The sequence below is a fragment of the Alexandromys fortis genome, unplaced genomic scaffold, assembly GCF_014885135.2.
Source record: "Alexandromys fortis isolate MF-2015 unplaced genomic scaffold, M_Fortis_MF-2015_v1.1 scaffold_368, whole genome shotgun sequence".
NCBI classification, from domain to species: Eukaryota; Metazoa; Chordata; class Mammalia; order Rodentia; family Cricetidae; genus Alexandromys; species Alexandromys fortis.
The window spans coordinates 451,240-469,902 of record NW_026068243.1 but is presented as its reverse complement, the minus strand read 5'-3'; the positions used below and the strand labels follow the sequence as shown (position 1 = coordinate 469,902).

At 37.8% G+C, this 18,663-nt stretch overlaps 1 protein-coding gene across 1 annotated transcript in view; it reads right to left on the bottom strand.

Annotated features, from left to right (window-relative positions):
* Window positions 1-18,663, bottom strand: part of Spink5 (serine peptidase inhibitor Kazal type 5) — an 80,060-nt gene that overhangs the window by 30,053 nt on the left and 31,344 nt on the right. Inside the window, exons 7-15 of the mRNA XM_050131182.1 lie at window positions 13,616-13,743; window positions 11,740-11,803; window positions 10,546-10,673; window positions 9,330-9,396; window positions 6,433-6,560; window positions 5,012-5,099; window positions 3,271-3,398; window positions 1,992-2,073; window positions 486-613 (exon numbers count right to left, since the gene is read on the bottom strand). Of these exons, the coding sequence (XP_049987139.1) occupies window positions 486-613; window positions 1,992-2,073; window positions 3,271-3,398; window positions 5,012-5,099; window positions 6,433-6,560; window positions 9,330-9,396; window positions 10,546-10,673; window positions 11,740-11,803; window positions 13,616-13,743 (941 nt within the window). The remainder of the gene's footprint in view (window positions 1-485; window positions 614-1,991; window positions 2,074-3,270; window positions 3,399-5,011; window positions 5,100-6,432; window positions 6,561-9,329; window positions 9,397-10,545; window positions 10,674-11,739; window positions 11,804-13,615; window positions 13,744-18,663) is intronic.

The window sequence follows — 18,663 nt, the reverse complement described above, 5'->3', positions numbered from 1 at the left end:
GTGTGTGTGTGTGTGTGTGTGCTAATGAATTGGATTGTTAATTAGTCAATGAATTAGCATGGCTCCATTCTCTCAAGAACACGGTATAAAAGCGGAGCTTTTCCTGCCCAACTGCACCTGTTCAGCATCTCCTCATCCACCACTATACACCTTCCACCACCCCAGCCACTGACAACCACTGCTCTGCTGCTTGCTATCTGGATTTTATTTGAAGTTCCCCTTAAAAGTGATTTCATGCCTTACTTCTATTTGCGTGTTTCCTGACTACTCTACAACTGTTTCTATCATAATAGTCACATTCTGAAAGCTCTCCGTTTGTTTTTTTGTTGTTGTTTGCTGATGTTTAAATGTGACCCTCAAAGCTGAGAGATACATAGACAATAAAAATGCATTTTTTTATCACCACTTTGAAGACCCTCAAGCCAAATCTTCCCATGATAGTTCCCATGACTCCGCACAAGTCTAGGGCCCCCTTCTGTACTCACAAGAAAGCCTCACACATGGAGCATGTGTTGCCATGGAGTTTCCCATCGGGGCCCCTGATTGGGTCATTCTCTCTGGTGCAATATAGTTGTCCATTCTTTCTGACCTTGCGATATCCTTCACACAGCTTCTGCAAGGTCAAGGGAGAATGTGGAGTTAATCAACGCATGTTTTGTCAGAATACAAAAGTTACTGACATATGAATGCTTATTTCTTAATAGAGAGGGGCTCTTTAATTTCAGGATAAGTAGGGGGTTAGCCTAAAGTAGATTTAAACTTTGAAAGAAGCATAAATATTGGTGTTTGTGTGTGTGTGTGTGTGTGTGTGTGTGTGTGAAGGTCTCAAGACACACATTACAGAAATCACAGGAAACTTTCAGGAGTTGGTCCTTGCCTTCAGTCCACCTTGTCCAGGCAAGTTCTCTCTTAGATTCTGTTGTTGCATGCGTGAGTACTCCAGGCCATCTGGTCAAAGAGTTTCTTACTGTAGGTGTGCTGAGATTACAATGGCCCACATCAGCTTTATTTATTTTATTAATATAGATTCCAGTGATTTAACACAAAGTGTCAAGCTTGGTACCCTGCACCTGTTCCTGTGAGTCATCTCCCTAGACCTAAAGTGTGGGTTTTAAGCAAGATACTAAGATGCAGATAGTTTCTGTAGTATCTCAATGGTAGTGTAAGGGAAAGGACAGTCTAGAGGGAAAAGCAGGAGACGTTCATCATCAAAACAACAGGTGATGATAAGATAGACAAGTCTCTGGAGATGAGTTTTGCAACATTTCAGACTTAAAAATCATGTTTTCTGACCTGATGGAGTCTAAGCATGTAAAGACAGTTATCACCAAGCCCGATGGTCTGAGTTCAATCCCCAGAATGCACGTGGTAGAATGAGAGAACCAGGATCTTCAAATTATCCTCTGACCTCTATTCTCCATATGTACTCCTTGGTAACCATGTACTGACACATATATGGGAGCAGGCATGCACACATAACACACACACATGTGCATATACACACACAGAGACACAGGCATACACACATAAACTAAATGCTAAACTCTCTTTTAAGTCTTGCTGTGGTTTTGTGTGTGTGTGTGTGTGTGTGTGTGTGTGTGTGTGTGTGTGATTGCCCCTTTTTCCCCCTTGAGACAGGGTTTCTCTGTATAACAGCTCTGGCTATCCTGGAACTCACTCTGTAGACGAGGTTGGCCTCAAACTCACAGAGATCAACCTGCCTCTGCCTCCCGAGTGCATGTGCCACCACTGCCCAGCTAAGTCATGCTTTTTTGAAAACATTCTTTTAATTCATAATTCGGCTGTGAAGTTACAAGACTGCAACACAAGAAAGGTACGTGGAGCGATCCCCTGGAAAGTAGTTTGCAAAGGCTAACACCTTTGTGTTAAAACTAGGAGTAAAGGTCAAATTCTCCCATTCTAGTACGTTCTCTTAACAATAAGAATGTCTTGGTTTCACATAGCATCCATTAAGGTGGGGCCCCACTCACGGCATATGTTTCTGAGTCTTCGGACCCTCTTCTGCTTCTGGTTCCAGCTTCAGCATTCTTCTGCTCTTCAGCTTCTGCTTTGCTGAATGAAAATAAATAAATAAAAGAGATCCACTGATTTCTGCTCATTGCTCATTTCTTCCTTTGCAGCCTGGGGACAAAGGATTGGCCCCTTTATCACTGTGCAATAACAAGAGGTAACAAAACTCCTTGCAATGTGCTATCATCCCATACAGTCTTCAGAGTTTCCCCCATCAAAAGAGAGGTGTCAGTAGTAGGTCTGTAAACACGCTTTCTATTAACTGTCTTTCTGTTTGTGGTGAGGAAACGACCATCAGTTTTCATCAAAGAAACATCAACATTGGAATCGCGATGACTTTATACTTAGAGGCTGAGAAAGACCTTCAGAAAACAAACGGACACATCTTCTCTATTATCAGGAAAGATGAGAGGCAGAGCGGTCTCAGCGATGCTCTCAGATCAGAGTGCACCAGTGCCTTCACTCACATTTCTGGTCTGTCTCCTATGTCATGCACATCTTGTTTTCATTTGCACTTAAATGTATTGCTCATACCTGACTGTTTTATTGAAAACACAAAAGTGCAATTCATGGATATAGCCCAATGATTGATTGATTTTATAAATATATATATATGTGTGTGTGTGTGTGTGTGTGTGTATGTGTACTAAAAAGCCTAAAATTGTTGTATAACAAAATTATATTGTATCTACAGTTAATTGATAGCATTTAAAACATATATGGCTATCAATGAAAACAAAATATTTTTGTATTATAAATATAATCAAGTACTTCATGTAAGTTCAGTGAAATAATGTGAAGAGTATTCTAAACTGTGAAAGAGAGGCAGTAACTCTAACTTGCTGAGAAATTTCACAGCGTGGAAAGTACTATTTCAGGTGATTTTATAGGTGTTTGTGTTTGTATATGGTATGTTTGCTTGTGGACCTTAACTCAGTTCAGTCCTAGTGTTAGAATTTAACCATCTTAGAAATGCTTAGAAGGTTTGCACAGGATACTTCCAATATTTATTCAGGTTCATGTTTTAGCAAATTCCCAGGTTAAGAAACAGAAAATAGGCATCTTAAAGCAAGTAACAAAAAGCACTTACTCCTAGCTCCATATTACTAACATTTTCCATGTAGCTGACTCAACTGCCTTGTTATTTTGAGTCAGTTTTCCGGGAATGAAACAAGCTGGTCCTGCTAGGTCATGTGTAAGGATCTTTTTCTTTGCCTCACCTCAAAACTCCATACTCACAAGAAAGCCTGGCACATGGAACACAAGTTGCCATGCGTTTTTCCATCCAGACCTTGAATAGGGTCATTTTCTCTGGTACAGAAAAGTGTCCCGTTCTTTGCACGATCCCGGAATTCACTACAGCGTTTCTGGACAAGGGAGATGAGACATTTTAGGTGCAGGACTATGTGCTACATCTGTATTTCTCAGCATTGCTTATAAGTTAAATTGGGCAAGAGGAATAAATGGGGAAAACCAATACTTTAAAGATTTAGGACTTTAAAGTGTTATAATTCCATCCTTGTAATGTTCATTTGCAGCAACTGTGTTCATAGTCATACTATTAATAAACATATTATAAATCATTATAAATGCAAAATGCTTTAGTTTCCTTTTCTAGACAAGTTGGAAAAATAAGTAATCGCCATACACAAAATTAAAAGATGTACCTGGGTCTGAATTAAGTATATTCTAGTACAAATGAAAGAATGAATCATCAAAGTTCCAAGCACTCTTGATTTAGCTTTATTCTGAGCATATAGTCAGGAAAATCATAAGGTAAATTTTTTCCCAAAAGCTATTATCATTGTCACAGTCATAGAGGCAGTGACTGGCATATTTAATTGAGGCAATATAACATTTCAATAAATATAGCAGTTCAAGAATTAGTTGGGGAATGATAGGGAGGTTTTGAAAGAAGTTAAAATGATGCCTTTAAAACCAGTTACAATATGCAAACATTGAGAGGAATTTAGGTTTTATTCTTATGAAATGAGATCATGATAAATATTTATACTAAAGCATAACAGTATTACATCTTTGTTTTAGAAGCAATGACAACCAGGTCTGTGATGCTTTGAATGAATAGAGATTAACCTTAAAGAAATTAATTATATTATTAAAAGGGAAGGAGGGAGGAAGAGGAGGAGAGAGGGAGGTAGGAAGAGACCACAAATGAAAAATAAAATACTATTTCAACACATTTAAATGGGAGTATTAGAAGGATTTGGCAATATACGATGAAGAGCAAAATGGAAGGTGAAAATGAGGGCTAAGCAGAGATAGAAGGCAGCGGATTGCTTTGTAGAACTGTAATCAACATACCATAGAAGACCAAAGAATTACAAGAATTGGGTTGAGTAGGATTTCTACAGTAGTAGGAGGTTTTCTATTATTATAATAATGACTGAAAACAACTGGGAAGGATAGAATTTATTTCAACTTAGAACTCTCAGGTCACGTGCCCCTGCCGAGGGAAGTCAGAGCAGAGGCATTAACGGAAGCAAAGCCTTGGAGGAACACTGCTTACTAGATAGTTCCTTATAGCTTCTTCCGGCTACTTTTTCATGGAACCCAGGACCACCAGAGTAAGAGTAGCACCATCTACAGGGAACTGTGCCTTCCCACATTAATCTAGAATAGGTCACGTGGGGGGTGGTGCCCACAGTCATTTTGGTGGGAGCATTTTATTCGATTGGTGTTCCCTTTTCCCAAATGCCTCTAAGTTTTGTCAAATTGCTATAAAATTGTCTAGAATGTGGAACTATTTTACTAATATGACTTGGTGTTTTCCTCCAAATGGATGTAGATATTTAGCATTGTAATTTTGTTTTAAGCATAGAACAATAACTGTAATAAAATTTTCAGGATTGGGGATAATATTAACCAATATTGACAATATTGACAATGTATTCTGAAGTGGTATGCTTGAACACACTTAACACAACGAAAGTCACAGATAGTTTGGCTCACTAATCCTTACCTCAATTTCCACTTTAGCTTTAGCCCTTTCGTCAGTGTCTCTCTGTTTTTTCTCTGCTTTACTTTTTTCTTCCGAAAATTGTCTCATGCTGGAAAAACAAAATGAAAAGTAATGTTTCATATCTTCATGTTGCCCAATCGTCATTAGGCACAGATTGAGCACTGGAGCTTTCCTGATGTTGGTGAGGCACCTCATATTTCCAAAAAGCCCTTTCATTTTGCATGCATACACATACATATGCACATGCAAGTACATACTTATGTGCATTAATATTTTATATCTTCCTTACTTTTAAATCTCCCCATTTTAGATTGTATGTTTTAAAGGAGGTAATAAGCTTTATATCTGTTGGTGTTTTTATTGTTGAATTTTATTTTACTGAATAGATTTTGTTCTGTTTTGAAACATGCAAATGTGTATACACAGACCCATGCATTCCCTCCCTGGAAGCTTTAACCTTATGGACAGCAGGGTTGTCATTCCTGTACACTTTATTCAGTCATCACTCTGTTAGCACCTAATTTGGGGGACAACAATGCACCCAGTCTTCAAAAACAAATCAAACCTATCCATTGTTCTCTTAGAATTTACAGCCTTGGAGAGAACAGTAAAAGTCAACCAATAATCTTAGAGGTAATTACATAATTGCCGATTGTGATGATGGTTATGAAAGACCATAACTAGGGATTATGAAGATTGATTTTCAACTGGGAAGTAGAAAGAATTATCTAAGGTAGACAGTCTTAAAACAATCTACAGGGAAAGGGAACGCTATCTTCTCCGAATACAAAGACGCCTGCGTTAAGACACTACTCAGCTCAATGTGTTTGCTCACACTGGTGAGTCCAACATTTTGGTGGCTAAGGCCAGAGGTTTGTAAAATGTTTGAGAGTAGTCTGAGCTAAATAGTGAATTCCAGCCTAACCTGGACTACAGACTTTTATCAAAAAAAAAAGAGAAAAACATAAGTTCATAACTCAAAGGATATGCAGTGTAGCAAGGCCTTTATGAGCTGTGTTGTGGATTCAGCCTTTGTCTGTGACTTATGGTCTCAGACGATGCCATGGATGTAAAGAATTTTTGAAAATGTCCTGTCAACCCTTACATAATTAGTTAATTACTGAATATAAAGTCTTTCCCCATTCTGTACTATGACTGGTTCACTAAAAGCTCACAAAGAAACCAAACTCATGAGAGTCACGGAAGGTGTTGTAAGCCTGCTTTCTAAGAGGAAAGTGGAACGAGTTTGTACTCAGATACAGACACATACCATTTGCCAGATAGGCTTATGGTTTTAGGAGGATATCAATCTTTTCAAACACATCACAGTGGCAAAAAGCTCCACTCCCAATTGCTGTCACTCATCCATCAGTCTGCTTCTCCACCTTCCCGGTGAACTGAGGAGTAGCTGATATACTCACAATATATCAGCACACAGGGCACACTTGTTCCCATGCATCTTGCCATCAGGGCCACGGATTGGGTCACTTTCACGGGTACAAAAGAGTCTTCCACTTCTCACTTGGTTTTCAAACTCCTTACAAAGTTCCTTTGGGGTGGGAAAAGAAAACAAGCAAATATATTTGTCATTTTCCGTTCTTTAATCTTGGCATTTTGAATAATAGATTTATAATCACATAATGACAAGTCTGGGAACGTTGAGAAACACAAGCACTATCTAAATGAGAACTATCTAAAAGTAAATTTTTTGCCAAGTTAACTGACACTTGTAGCATCTGTGTGGGTTATTTGTTAAAGTAAAGGAGCCGTGGAAACAGTAAGGCTTTGCAAGCCTTTTCTAAAACTAAAAGCAGTTCTTATTGTTTTCAAATATTCAGGGAAATAATAAGGTCTTTCATGATATTCGCACACAAGCCCAACTGAATGAGAATATTGAACTTTTGAAAATTTGCTTTAATGTAACTTGAAAGTCAAGAGCAATGTAGCATTTGCAAAGAGACAGGAGCAAGGTGTATCCGGCCATTATATGAATACTGCTTCTATTTTTTTTTTTTGAAGAAGGCTTCTCTTTTATTGCTAGAAATCTGATGGGAATTCTTTACCTAAACGTCTTTTTATCCCTGTAAAGAACCGGCCCCAATATGGGGTTGTACACTCTCTAAATTGCTTCATTATATGTTCTTTTATCTTCTAATGAGTATGAAAGGACAGTTTGGGGGAAAAATGAATACTGCTTCTATTGACTCTATTCATTTCTGACTATGTAGGTGACAAAATCTCAGAGAGAGGGAATGTAACCCCCTCTTCTACCTTGATCAATACAAACTCTCCTTACCTAGAAGTTCTAAAACAGACATGATTCAAAAATGCAAATAAGATTCGTTGCCAGTCATCTTGATAATTTGATTCTGAACTTTCTGAATTCTATTGTTTGGTAAAGAATAACACACACACACACAGAGACATGCACATACACATGCACACATGCATACATGAATACAAGCAGTACTAGGCTTGAGGACCTCTATGTGAACTAACCTACATTGTTTTACTGTAGCTCAATCTATAAAAACAATGATTAACTGTGTGACCTTCAACTTTTCACCTCAGCCAAGACAGCGTAAGCAGCAGGCAGAGAAAAAAAGTGGTGACTGCACTGTGCATCTAACTCAGTGTGTGACACTAACAAAGTCATAGCACTTTTGGAACCTCGATGTTATCACCTACATAGCGAGATTTTTCTAGCTAAGTATTTTAATTTGCACTTTTAGTTCCAATTTCTTTCTGAAGATGCTTTTTAAAAAAAATCCTTTCTGCACTAGAATAAGATGCTTGTTTTGAAAGAAGTGATATGTATGTCCTACACTTTCTGCATAACAAATTCGGAATAAGCAGCAAAGCAGCCACCTGATCATCATAACACAGCCATAAAATCAATGCTCCATGATTTCCATAACAGCAACAACAATAATTCCAGTTTATAACTTATGATTCATTCAAGAAGATTCTGAAGAAGCACTTTGTGAGCAACTCACTGACAGGTTAATTACAGGGCAGACACTGAGCCATCATTAAAAAGCAGTCCTGATCAGTCCAGTGGTGCTTAGTGACCCTGGCCAACAAAAGGAAGAGGCTAGGATGCTTGGGACTTGCTGGAAAACAACCCTTTTTACATACAATAGATGGGAAACATGACAGGTTAGCCCAGAGTTCCAGGCTGAAATACACAAAGCTCACACAAAGCTTGGTATTCCTTCTTTGACTAATGGTCCATGGAGAATTATGGGTATTGCAGATGAAAACACAACATAACCAGAAGGTAAGAGTGAGGTCTTTTAGCCAATGTCCTTATTTTTCTGACAAGAAAATTGAGGCCCGGAGAGGAGGTCCTTTGCTCTCAATACCCACAGCATGGTAGAATGAAGACCAAAATCCAGGTGTCTCCTCTTTCTAGCAAAAGTCTGGTGAGTTAGTTAAGTTAATGCTACCGTTCCCATTGACATAGGGGTCTAATAACCCTGGTGATTTAAGATGCCAAGGCTGAATTTATAACATCAAACAAATATCACGAAATTGAATTTTAAGAGTATTTTTAAGCTACCATCTCTTTATTTAAGCAGAAAGCAAGACCCTATCAAGAAGGGTCTTATTGAAGAATGACCACATAGAAAAGTGAATAAGAAATCCATTTCTTCTAATAGAATTTTAGAGTAAAGCACTATTATATACACTGCTTAAGAGACTGAACTATTTAGAAATTTTCCTACCCAGTAATGTTACTGTTATGTATAAGGTTTTATACAAGTTTTTAAAAATGTATTCAAAGCAAAATGGTTCTCTCTCTCTCTCTCTCTCTCTCTCTCTCTCTCTCTCTCACTCACACACACACACACACACACACACACACACACACACACAGAGAGAGAGAGAGAGAGAGAGAGAGAGAGAGAGAGAGAGAGAGCTGATAGAAATGACCAAGCACAAAGTATACTGGTACATATGTATAAAGCTGTCACCAGGTAACTATTTTTATGCTAACCTGAAAAAAATTTATAAAAGGAAAAGAGATCAATGGAATTGTGTGTGTGTGTGTGTGTGTGTGTGTGTAAAATTTGTTTTTCCCTTCCTTTTGTGAGGGGAAGAAAATAAAGGGTAGGAATGATATGTGTTGAACTTTAGATGAGAAAAGCTGGTTTCAAATGACCCAACTGATAAGTATACTCGAAACAGGATAATCGAGGAATTCTAATTAATATGAAATCCATGCAGTAATATGAGACAATGACATTATTCTGTTCCTTCAAAGGTGCAAGTGAGTATAGGCCCACAGGCTTCACTGTAACAGCGAATCATTTACCTTCTCAGCATCTCGCCGAATTCTGCTCTCTCTCGCACGTGTGGCATTTTCTCGAGCTTCTTTTATACTGTCAAGGGAACAGAACCCTCTTACGGTCCAGGCCTCTTTTCAGTGTCCACCCTGTTCTGAGGCACTGAACACTTCCACATCCTTTACCATAACCTGTCGAGACCAATCCCCTCACGGGAGGCAAGCACTTCCCTGTGTTGGATGCTGGCGCCCTAGACATTGCCACAGATAAGGAAGGGTGTGAGGCTGACTCATAGCCGGTCAATTAGGAGCTTTGTTCTGCAGAGCCAGCTGGGTGTGCCACTGTGAGTGACAAACAGAAGATTGCCAGGAAAATTCCCTCCGACAAGCAGAACCAAGAGCCTTGAAACAATGCTCTGACAAGGTGAAACCAAACTGAGCCTTTCAGGTATTGCCATACCACACCCTTCTGGGCCACATGTTAAACCAGATGTTGATTTGCCTTCACGTCAGAGCAGGGTTATTTATTTCTAAAAGCTAAATTTGAACTCATCTCGAACCCATAAGTAGTCTCAGTCTGCTGTCCCGGGCTCATCCTGAGGAAATCCATCTAGAAAAGTCAGGTTCTCCTTGTCTGTTAGGCTTAAAATAATTAATAAACGAAGCCAAAAAGCTACAGAATTCAGGGCAGTTTGAACAGACGCTATATTATCCTATTAATCTTCATTATTATTGTTACCACTTTACAGTACTATTTAAAATTAGGTATCATTGCTCAGTGAGGGTCCCTACATGAGCCCAAAGGAACCCTGCACGCCAAATGACCAATTTTTATTATCCAATACTTAAGTCTTTCTAAGTCAGTCTTTTTTTTAATCATTCTTTTTTTAAAAATAATGTATAAGGTACTAGATATCATTACAGCATTTAAAACAATGCTTGTTTCAGCCAATTCTCCCTGCTCTTTATTTACTCTAGCCTTCCCCTTCAAGTCTTAAAAGTATTATATTATGAAACATTGTGTTTCTTAAAGGCATTATACATTTTAAGATGAAGTTTCAAATTTTTCTTTTAGAAATTTTATAGTAAAATGAAGAAAAAGGCAAGAAGTCCATCTTGTACCTAGACCTATTTCACATTATAAAGACAAATGTTCACAGGAATCATGAAGAGGACTTTACTACTCTGGGCTCTCAGGGCAGGAAATAAGGGCCTCTTCATATGTCCATCTGGGGATGCTACTTACAAGAGCTCAGCACACATGGCACATCTATTGCCATGGGTCCTCCCATCAGGACCACGGACTGGATCATTCTCCCTTGTACATCCGAGTCTTCCATCTTGCACATAGGCCCGAAAGTCACTGCACACATCCTAAAGAAGGGGGGAAGGAGATGACACATAGAGGCTTGCAATACCATGCCCAGCGAATGCTGGTCCCAGAGAAAGAGCTTTGTGAATCTGTGTCACTTGCATTTAAGTACAAAACTGTTCAGTTTCTTATTTGCTTGTTCAAAAAGAGCGCTAGAACTCAAGTGGATCACTGTCCTTGCTCTCAACCTGTTCGCAATGTCCTAGGTGCTAAAGGCAAAAAGACCTTAAAACAGGGAGTACTGAAAGTCTTGGAGGAGGCTGGCAGCTTCAGGGACCAAACCGTGAAAATAAGAATCGGCATTCAACTAGGAAATTAAATGTGATCTGTATGGTGCCTTCCATCTTCCTCTAACTTCATAAGCTCACAGAACCTTAGCTAGAAAATAGCTACTTAGTTAAATCTCATTTCTGTAAGTGTTCAGTTCAGGGGTTCCTCACAGTGAGTGGCTGCCCTGAGGTTTCAACTCTGGGGCAGTGATGGAGACATATGGTGTCCATTCGCCACTCGCTTCTCGGGCAATTTCTTTAGTTTCCTTCCTTCCTTCCTTCCTTCCTTCCTTCCTTCCTTCCTTCCTTCCTTCCTTCCTTCCTTCCTTCCTTCCTTCCTTCCTTCCTTTTCTTCTTCTCTCTCCCTCCCATCTTGTTTTTTAATAGCAGAAATAGAGTTGAACTTCTTACTATCAGAGTAAAGTGATTTGGTTATCTGGTTTCAAGAACTCATTTCTTTCTTCCCTGTCAATAGAAAGGATGCAGAGTTTCAGAAAAGTAAGAAGCACCCCTTCCTAACATCCCAACCTAAGGAGAAGCACAGCTGCTTTTGTCTTTGCTTGCTGGTTCTCAACTCGTGAGTCGAGATCCCCACAGGGGGCTCACATATCAGGTATCTTGCCTATCAGACATGTACATTACAATTCATAGTGGTAGTAAAGTTATAGTTATGAAGTAGCAATGAAATAATTGTACGGTTGGGGTTGACCCCACATGAGGAACTGTATTAAACACAGGACGGCCGAGAGCCACAGCTTCCCACCGAAGCTAGTGTCCCCCGCCTGGCGCTTGTCCTTACCTTCTCGAAACTGCTGCTGCCACATTCGCCTTCACTTCTTATGTCAACTTGTCTCTTGTTTTTCCTGGAATCAAAAAGTTTGTTGACACAGAAATTAAGATGATAGAATGGCCCATCCTGTCTCCCTCCTCGCTGTATTCTAATGCCTTCTGTACCTGAAGACAGTGTTATGGTTTAATGTTTACTTAGCTTGCATAGTGAGAGACCCTGTTTATAACTTAAAAAAAAAATCACAAGGAAATAGAATCCTCTTGGAGGGTTAGGGTTCAGGCTCATAGTTGGTACCTCTCTAAAGACTTTTCTGCTTCTGGTAGCCATTTTTTAATTTTTATAAAAAGTCCAATTTTCATTTTTCTAGTTTTCATTATTGGACTCTTTTATGGTAATTTATTATACCTTATTTTTTTCATGGAAAGCACATAAAGTCTTATAATTAACTTTGCTCAGTCAAGTAGAACTTTAAAGAACACAGAAAACAGAAGCTTAATTGTAAAATAATTTCCACTTTCTATAGAAGAAGCTTATAATTCAGCATGTGGATAATAATAAAAAATGCAAAGCTCAGACAAAACTAAAACTGGAAAGTTAATAGGAAAAACAGATTTTCAAGATACACAGGCAGACGGAAAGTATTAAAAAGTAACCTGGAATAGTGTGAGATGTCTTCTGAAAGTAAGAGCAAGAAACAAAACAGAGTCATATGGCATGCTCAGAGAAAGTATCACACGGATCAGAGGTTTAAAAATTTAAACTAGGAACTCTCACTTATGATATAGTAAGAATTAAATGTTCAGTGCGATTAAAGTAGTATTATAAGATGCATGCTTTAGAAAAAGTAGAATGTTCTTTATTTGCCTATTTAGCTTTTCTATTTTAAAATTGTATTGCTTTATTCATGTGTTGATCTATTAATTTATTTTTTAGTGTGAGGGGTAGGGGTGGGTGTTCTTGTGACATCATGCAAATGGAAGCCAGGGCATAACAGACTAGAGATGGCTTTCTCTTTCTACTATGTGGGTCTTGGAAATAGAACTCAGACTGTAAAGCTTGCTGGCCACCTCACTGGTTCTGGTTTTATATTTCTATATATTCATTCTTTCAGCAGTCTAGAAATGCAATCATGAATAGATCAGAAGGGATAACTGCAGTTTTATTTTAGTGAAAGCCTTATAAGAAGGGACAAAGTATTAAGAATCTCAAAGAGTAATTATTGCTCAGTTAGCCTACTGAATATCAAATATTGGACATTGTGTTTCCAGAAACAAAAGAGCAGTTCATTCAAGTTCGAGGTCATGAATGGAGGCTGCAAAGCAGGTGTGCATCTTGCTTGTAAAAGAAAATTAATAACCATAATAAGCATCGAGGGTGGAGGAAAGACACAAGGAGTAAGGTAGGCCAGTGAGATGTAATATCTATTTGGCAAAGAATAGATATTTCTATTGAAATATTCATTTCAATATTCAAAAATTCCAATTACATTCTATATAATATCTTAATTTCCTGATCACTTAAATGTTATTTGATGATGATGACACTACACATAAAAGAATATAATCAGAGATTAGCAGACTGATAGATGATGGAAGATAGATATACATGCTTGGGTATATTAGCATCTATTTATATGTATGCATTTGATTTGCATGTCCTGTTTATTTCACAGAGACTGCGGTCATTGCCAAAATGCTTGAACTCAGAAGTGCTTTGTAAGATATGAAATTTTTACTATGTACATTTCCCCGGAAGAGTAGAAAAGGAAGCAGTGCACACATTTTATTAGAGATTAATTTGCAGCAGATGAATTACAAATGCTGCCGGTGGGGGGGGCATGTCATGTAACTGCACAGACATCACGTCTGCTCCATAGAATACTCACTCATTCTCGGCACACAGCTCACACCTGCTGCGGTATGTTTTCCCATCTGTGCCGCAAACTGCAGAAGCCTCAGAGGTACAGATAAAACTCCCATCATTTCCTCTTTGCTTGAAATCCTCACAATTCAGCTGCATGAGACATAATCGAAGAATGTCAAAAAGTCAAAATATCCCTAAGAATACTCAAATAAGTTAGTATCTTAAACCCAGAACATCACGCGCTGCAGAAAAAAAAAATAAATGTGAAGGTCGGTGAGCTAAAAAAATCTTGACTGCTCTTCAGACTCGAGGGGGAGAGGAGTGGGAGGAGGGGGAGGGAAATGGGAGGCTGGGAGGAGGCGGAAATTTTTTTTTAAAAAAAAAAACTTGACAATGGAGTGTAGTCTGAAGGCAGAGATAGGGTTAAATTTGAGCAGAAAAGATTTTTGTATGATTTCAGCCACCTACTGTCTGAATGAGATAGGCCAAGGCCTCAATAATGAAACTGTACACACTGTGTCTCAGAGGATCATTCTGCCTCCACAGAGTGATAATGAGCCCCAGCAGACGAGGGGCATAGAAACCCTCTGTAAAGTATCAACTATGGAAACGTTCCATTATTATATATACATTAGGATAGTGATAAAGTCAGATTTCCAGCTTCCCCATTCTACTGCTACCACTGTGTGATTTGAGAAGGTAATTTAACCAGTCTATACCGAAGTATCTCCATTTACAGAGAGGGTATAATCTCACCAACTGCTGATGCCCCAGAGATATTTAAGCTTTTAATGTAGGCCCTTTAATTAGGAAAATCTGAACACAAAATGGTTTGTGATCTTGTTGTTATTTAAAACGCCGTGTCTACTCACAACCAGGGAATGCAAACTAACTATCCTTCAAGGGTGATGATAGAAATCTCCAGGTCACTGCTGTAATAGCGTGACGTACGCTTGAGGACAAACCTGTATGGTGAGAAAACAAGTGTGCCCGGCAGTAACTGAAGACAAGTCTTCCAACCTTAGGTCTGCAACCCACTCAGTTCACCTCTTTGAACCCCACTTTCTTCATGTGAAAAATGGGAACTCACACCCAGCCCACATTCCACATTCAAGGCCAGGATCAAAGAAACAATTAGGAAACGTGATTTGGAAATAATTATTGTGACATAAGCTAAACAAAAATTACGTCGTGTAATTTCATTGTAGCTTCCACCTAAAACCCAGCTCCATTTAACTGTCAGTATCACACTGAGAACCAATTTTTGGTGGTTTTAAGATATTTCAATAGTATGTATAGAACATATGATATGTGCCAGTGATGACTTAATAGAGCACAAATATAAAAAATAGAATGTATGCAATTACAGTGAATTTAAGAGCAAGAGGATCAGATTGGAGAATTCTAGAGGGTAAAAGATTAAAGCGGCAAGAAAAATGACAACATCGTCCCTCCTACTAACTGTCCCATGTGTTTCAGGACAAGTTACAGGAAGGAAATAAACTCACATACATGTTATTGCACTCATTTATATTCTCACTTATTCTAGAAAATTCGTGACAAATTTATAAGACTTTGGGAAGTCTACTGTTTTGTAGGATTGCATTGTAAACAGAGCTAGGATACTGTTCTGCGGTGTTTTGTATGCTAACAGGAAGATCACAGCCACGTAAACAACACTTTCATATCATGGTAGGTGCTGCAAAAATAAGCCCTAGACACAGCTACAATATGCTTCACTGAAATATCAAAGTGCTAGAAATTTCTTTCTGAAAAGATTATTTTGTGGTGAAGTGATATTAGTGAGAAGGAGCCGACCCGCAGAGAGTTGAGGAAGAGCGGAAAAGGGCAAAGATTTGTCGGAGCGGGATCATGCTGTTTGAGCAGCAGAAGAAAGTGTGGTTGTCACAGAGGAAAGGGCAGGTGAGCTGCTGACTTTCTATAAGATGTCATTTTTATAAGGTGTAGAAACATCCATAGGAAACTGTGGATCAAAGTGACTGACATAGAACAACGTGGCCCTTGCCCTTCACCAGAAAAACCAAGGGCAGCATACTAGGTCACAGCTGTTGGCTGGGGGACAACAGGGTGAATCAAAAGGCCAGCTGGGAGGTTACAGAACAGGTGCAGGCATTTATTACTCCACCTCCTTGTCCTCCAGACTCCAAGGATGGTGAATCACAACCTACAGAAAACACCTCTTCCTAATGTTGACAATTATCAAGCACTTGCAGATGGATCCTGACCAGGAAGAGAGGCAGCAACTGGGCAGGTTCCAGAACTTTCAGCTCTTGCTCTTATTCCTTGTCCTAACAATCCATTCACCAGAAGCTTGATCTTGGACATTAACTCATTTTGGGAGGAAGAAAGCTAGGGCTGTTATGACATTTAATGTTTAAAATATGTACCTATCTCAGAAATAAAACAACAACATCAAAGATATACTATCTACTGAAAACAATGAATCGGCTGAAGAGGAAATGGTCAGGATGAATAGAAGAATAATTTACCAAAGGTGCAAGCATTCTTCAGAAAATAAAAGGTACTTTTATTATGAAACAAGACAATATATAATACAGAAACAACAATATATAATAGAATGTCCATACTTAGAAAAGAATTAAATAGCAATAAATAAAACAATACAAAGAATAAAAGTGAGATATGGTCAAACAGATAATGGATTTTAAGTTAGACATTGAGGTCCAGTGAATCTTCTAAAAGGCAATAGCAACGAAAATTTTAAAACACAGAAGCCTAGTGAAAACAAAAATTAAAATTTCACAAAATGGGAGAAAGTAGAAGTACAAACGTCTGAACAAGTAAGGAAAATTCATAGATTCTATGAAAAATGAAAGATAAAAACAGTTATAACAACAGAATGCTAAAATCTAGTTAACCTCAAGCTTCTTGAGGAATAGCAGATTTCCAGGATGTAAGCTGAGAAATTAGTTCATGTTGTAAAAGAAGTCAGATATCAACAATAGAGACAGATATGAGCTAAACTTGTAAATATTTGAATATATGGATTTCAAGTTTGGGGCAATCATAATTGCAGGAAAAGTGTGTATGTTACATTTAAATGGCCACCAATGGGAAATTGAAATCAATAAACTAATTTGAAAATGATTTTAAAAACCGAAGATAACAATTAAGAAAAACAAAAGAAACAAGTTGGACTATAGCAGAAGTAACAGAAAAGGTAAATTATTTAAACCCACAAAGAAAGGACATAGTGTTTGAGTCATTTAAAAGTAATATCAAAACATATGATTTGTTGACTGCAGGGAAAATTTAAAAACTAAAAGGTTTACGATGGTTAAACTCACTGGGTCACAAAAGAACAAAAATATAGGAATGTGAGGGAGGGGATGTAAGCATGGTGAGAGAGAAAGAGTGGAGGCAAGAGAAGCCTGAACATATTATATAAATACAAAGAGTAAGTCCAATAAAAAGCAAAATTATAAAAGGGTGGGGTCTTTTTCTGGTAGGCTATTTAACTAGAGGATCAATTATAAAAATAAAACACATGAATTAATTTCATGTTCTTTTCCCAAAATTGGATTAATTACAAAGAGATCTAAAGATGTAAAAATAAGTAAGATATACAAATATTTAAAATTAAAGTAAGAAAAATATGCAAAAATATGGGAATAGGTAGGGAGTAGATGCGAATCTTAGTCACAGTCTGGATGCATTATTAGTGATTAATCAGATCATTAGTAAAACAGAATTAGGGGACGAGGAATGTGTAACAATAATAAACATACACTCCCCCAACATAAGCCCTCCCTCTCCCAAATAATTCAAACTATGTAATAACATTAGATAAACCAATAGTTAGAATAATAGGCTTTGCCAAAGACTAAGAGAACTATTCATTAAGAAAGAATAAGGTTATTAATCTTGTCGATTTTTGAAGAAAACTAACAAAATGAAAACAAATAATATTATTTTATGAAACATATGAAGTAAATTATCAAAGTAAAGTATACATTTGTTAACAAAAAGCCAAATTTTCCTGAGTAACCATTATCATATAGTCTATATTTCCTAACCAAATTTCATTAACGTTTAGACCTAATATAACAACACTCTATGAAAATAAAATAATGAAGTACTACATTACTTTGAATTAGAGAGTATTATGAGTTATTTAGTTAATGATGACAATTAAAATGCCTAAGGTAAGAATGCTCAGACTGTCAATTACTAATATTTTATATATGCTAACCTATCAACAAATGCTAGCAAGGTTGGGAACATTTTCATATTCCTGCTGGAATGTAAATTGATATAATCATTATGGAAATCACTATGCAGGCTTCTCAGAAGACTGAGAATAGAAATATATAGAACTAGCTATTATGACTCCTGCCCACATACCCGACAGACTCCTGATCAACATACCATGGAAATACTTGCACAGCCATGTTTGCTGTTGTACTAGTCACAATAGTTAAAAAATGGAAGTACCCTAGATGTTCATTGACAGATGAGTGGGTAAAGAAAATGTGACATATGCACAAATGGAAATTTATTAAGCAGTAAGAATGAAATAATCACATTTTAAGAAAATAGGAGTGCAGGTGGGCACCATTATGTTAAATGAGTGTGTGTAGGTATGTGTGTCTATATGTGCATGTGTTTGTTTGTGTGTGTGTGTGCATGTATATGCCTGTGTGTATCTCTATGTGTCTGTATGTGCCTGTATATCTGTATATATGAATGTGTATGTGTATCTATGTGTTTCTGTGTGTCTCTTTTTCTGTACATATCTGTATATATCTCTGTGTGTCTCTTTGTGCACATGTGTCTGTGTGAATATTTGTGTGTGTCTGTATGAGTCTCTCTGTATGTATATGTCTCTGTATGGTGTATCTATGTGTGCATGACTGTATTAGTCTGTGTGTGTTTGTCTTAATCCGTATATCTCTTTGTGTTTATCTGTGTGTGATGAAGTAGAAAGCATATGTGGAAGATGAGAACTTGCAGGATGGAAGAGGGAAGTATAAAAAAGTATATCAATGATACCCATATGACTATAAAGGCATAATTGGTGCACTCGTG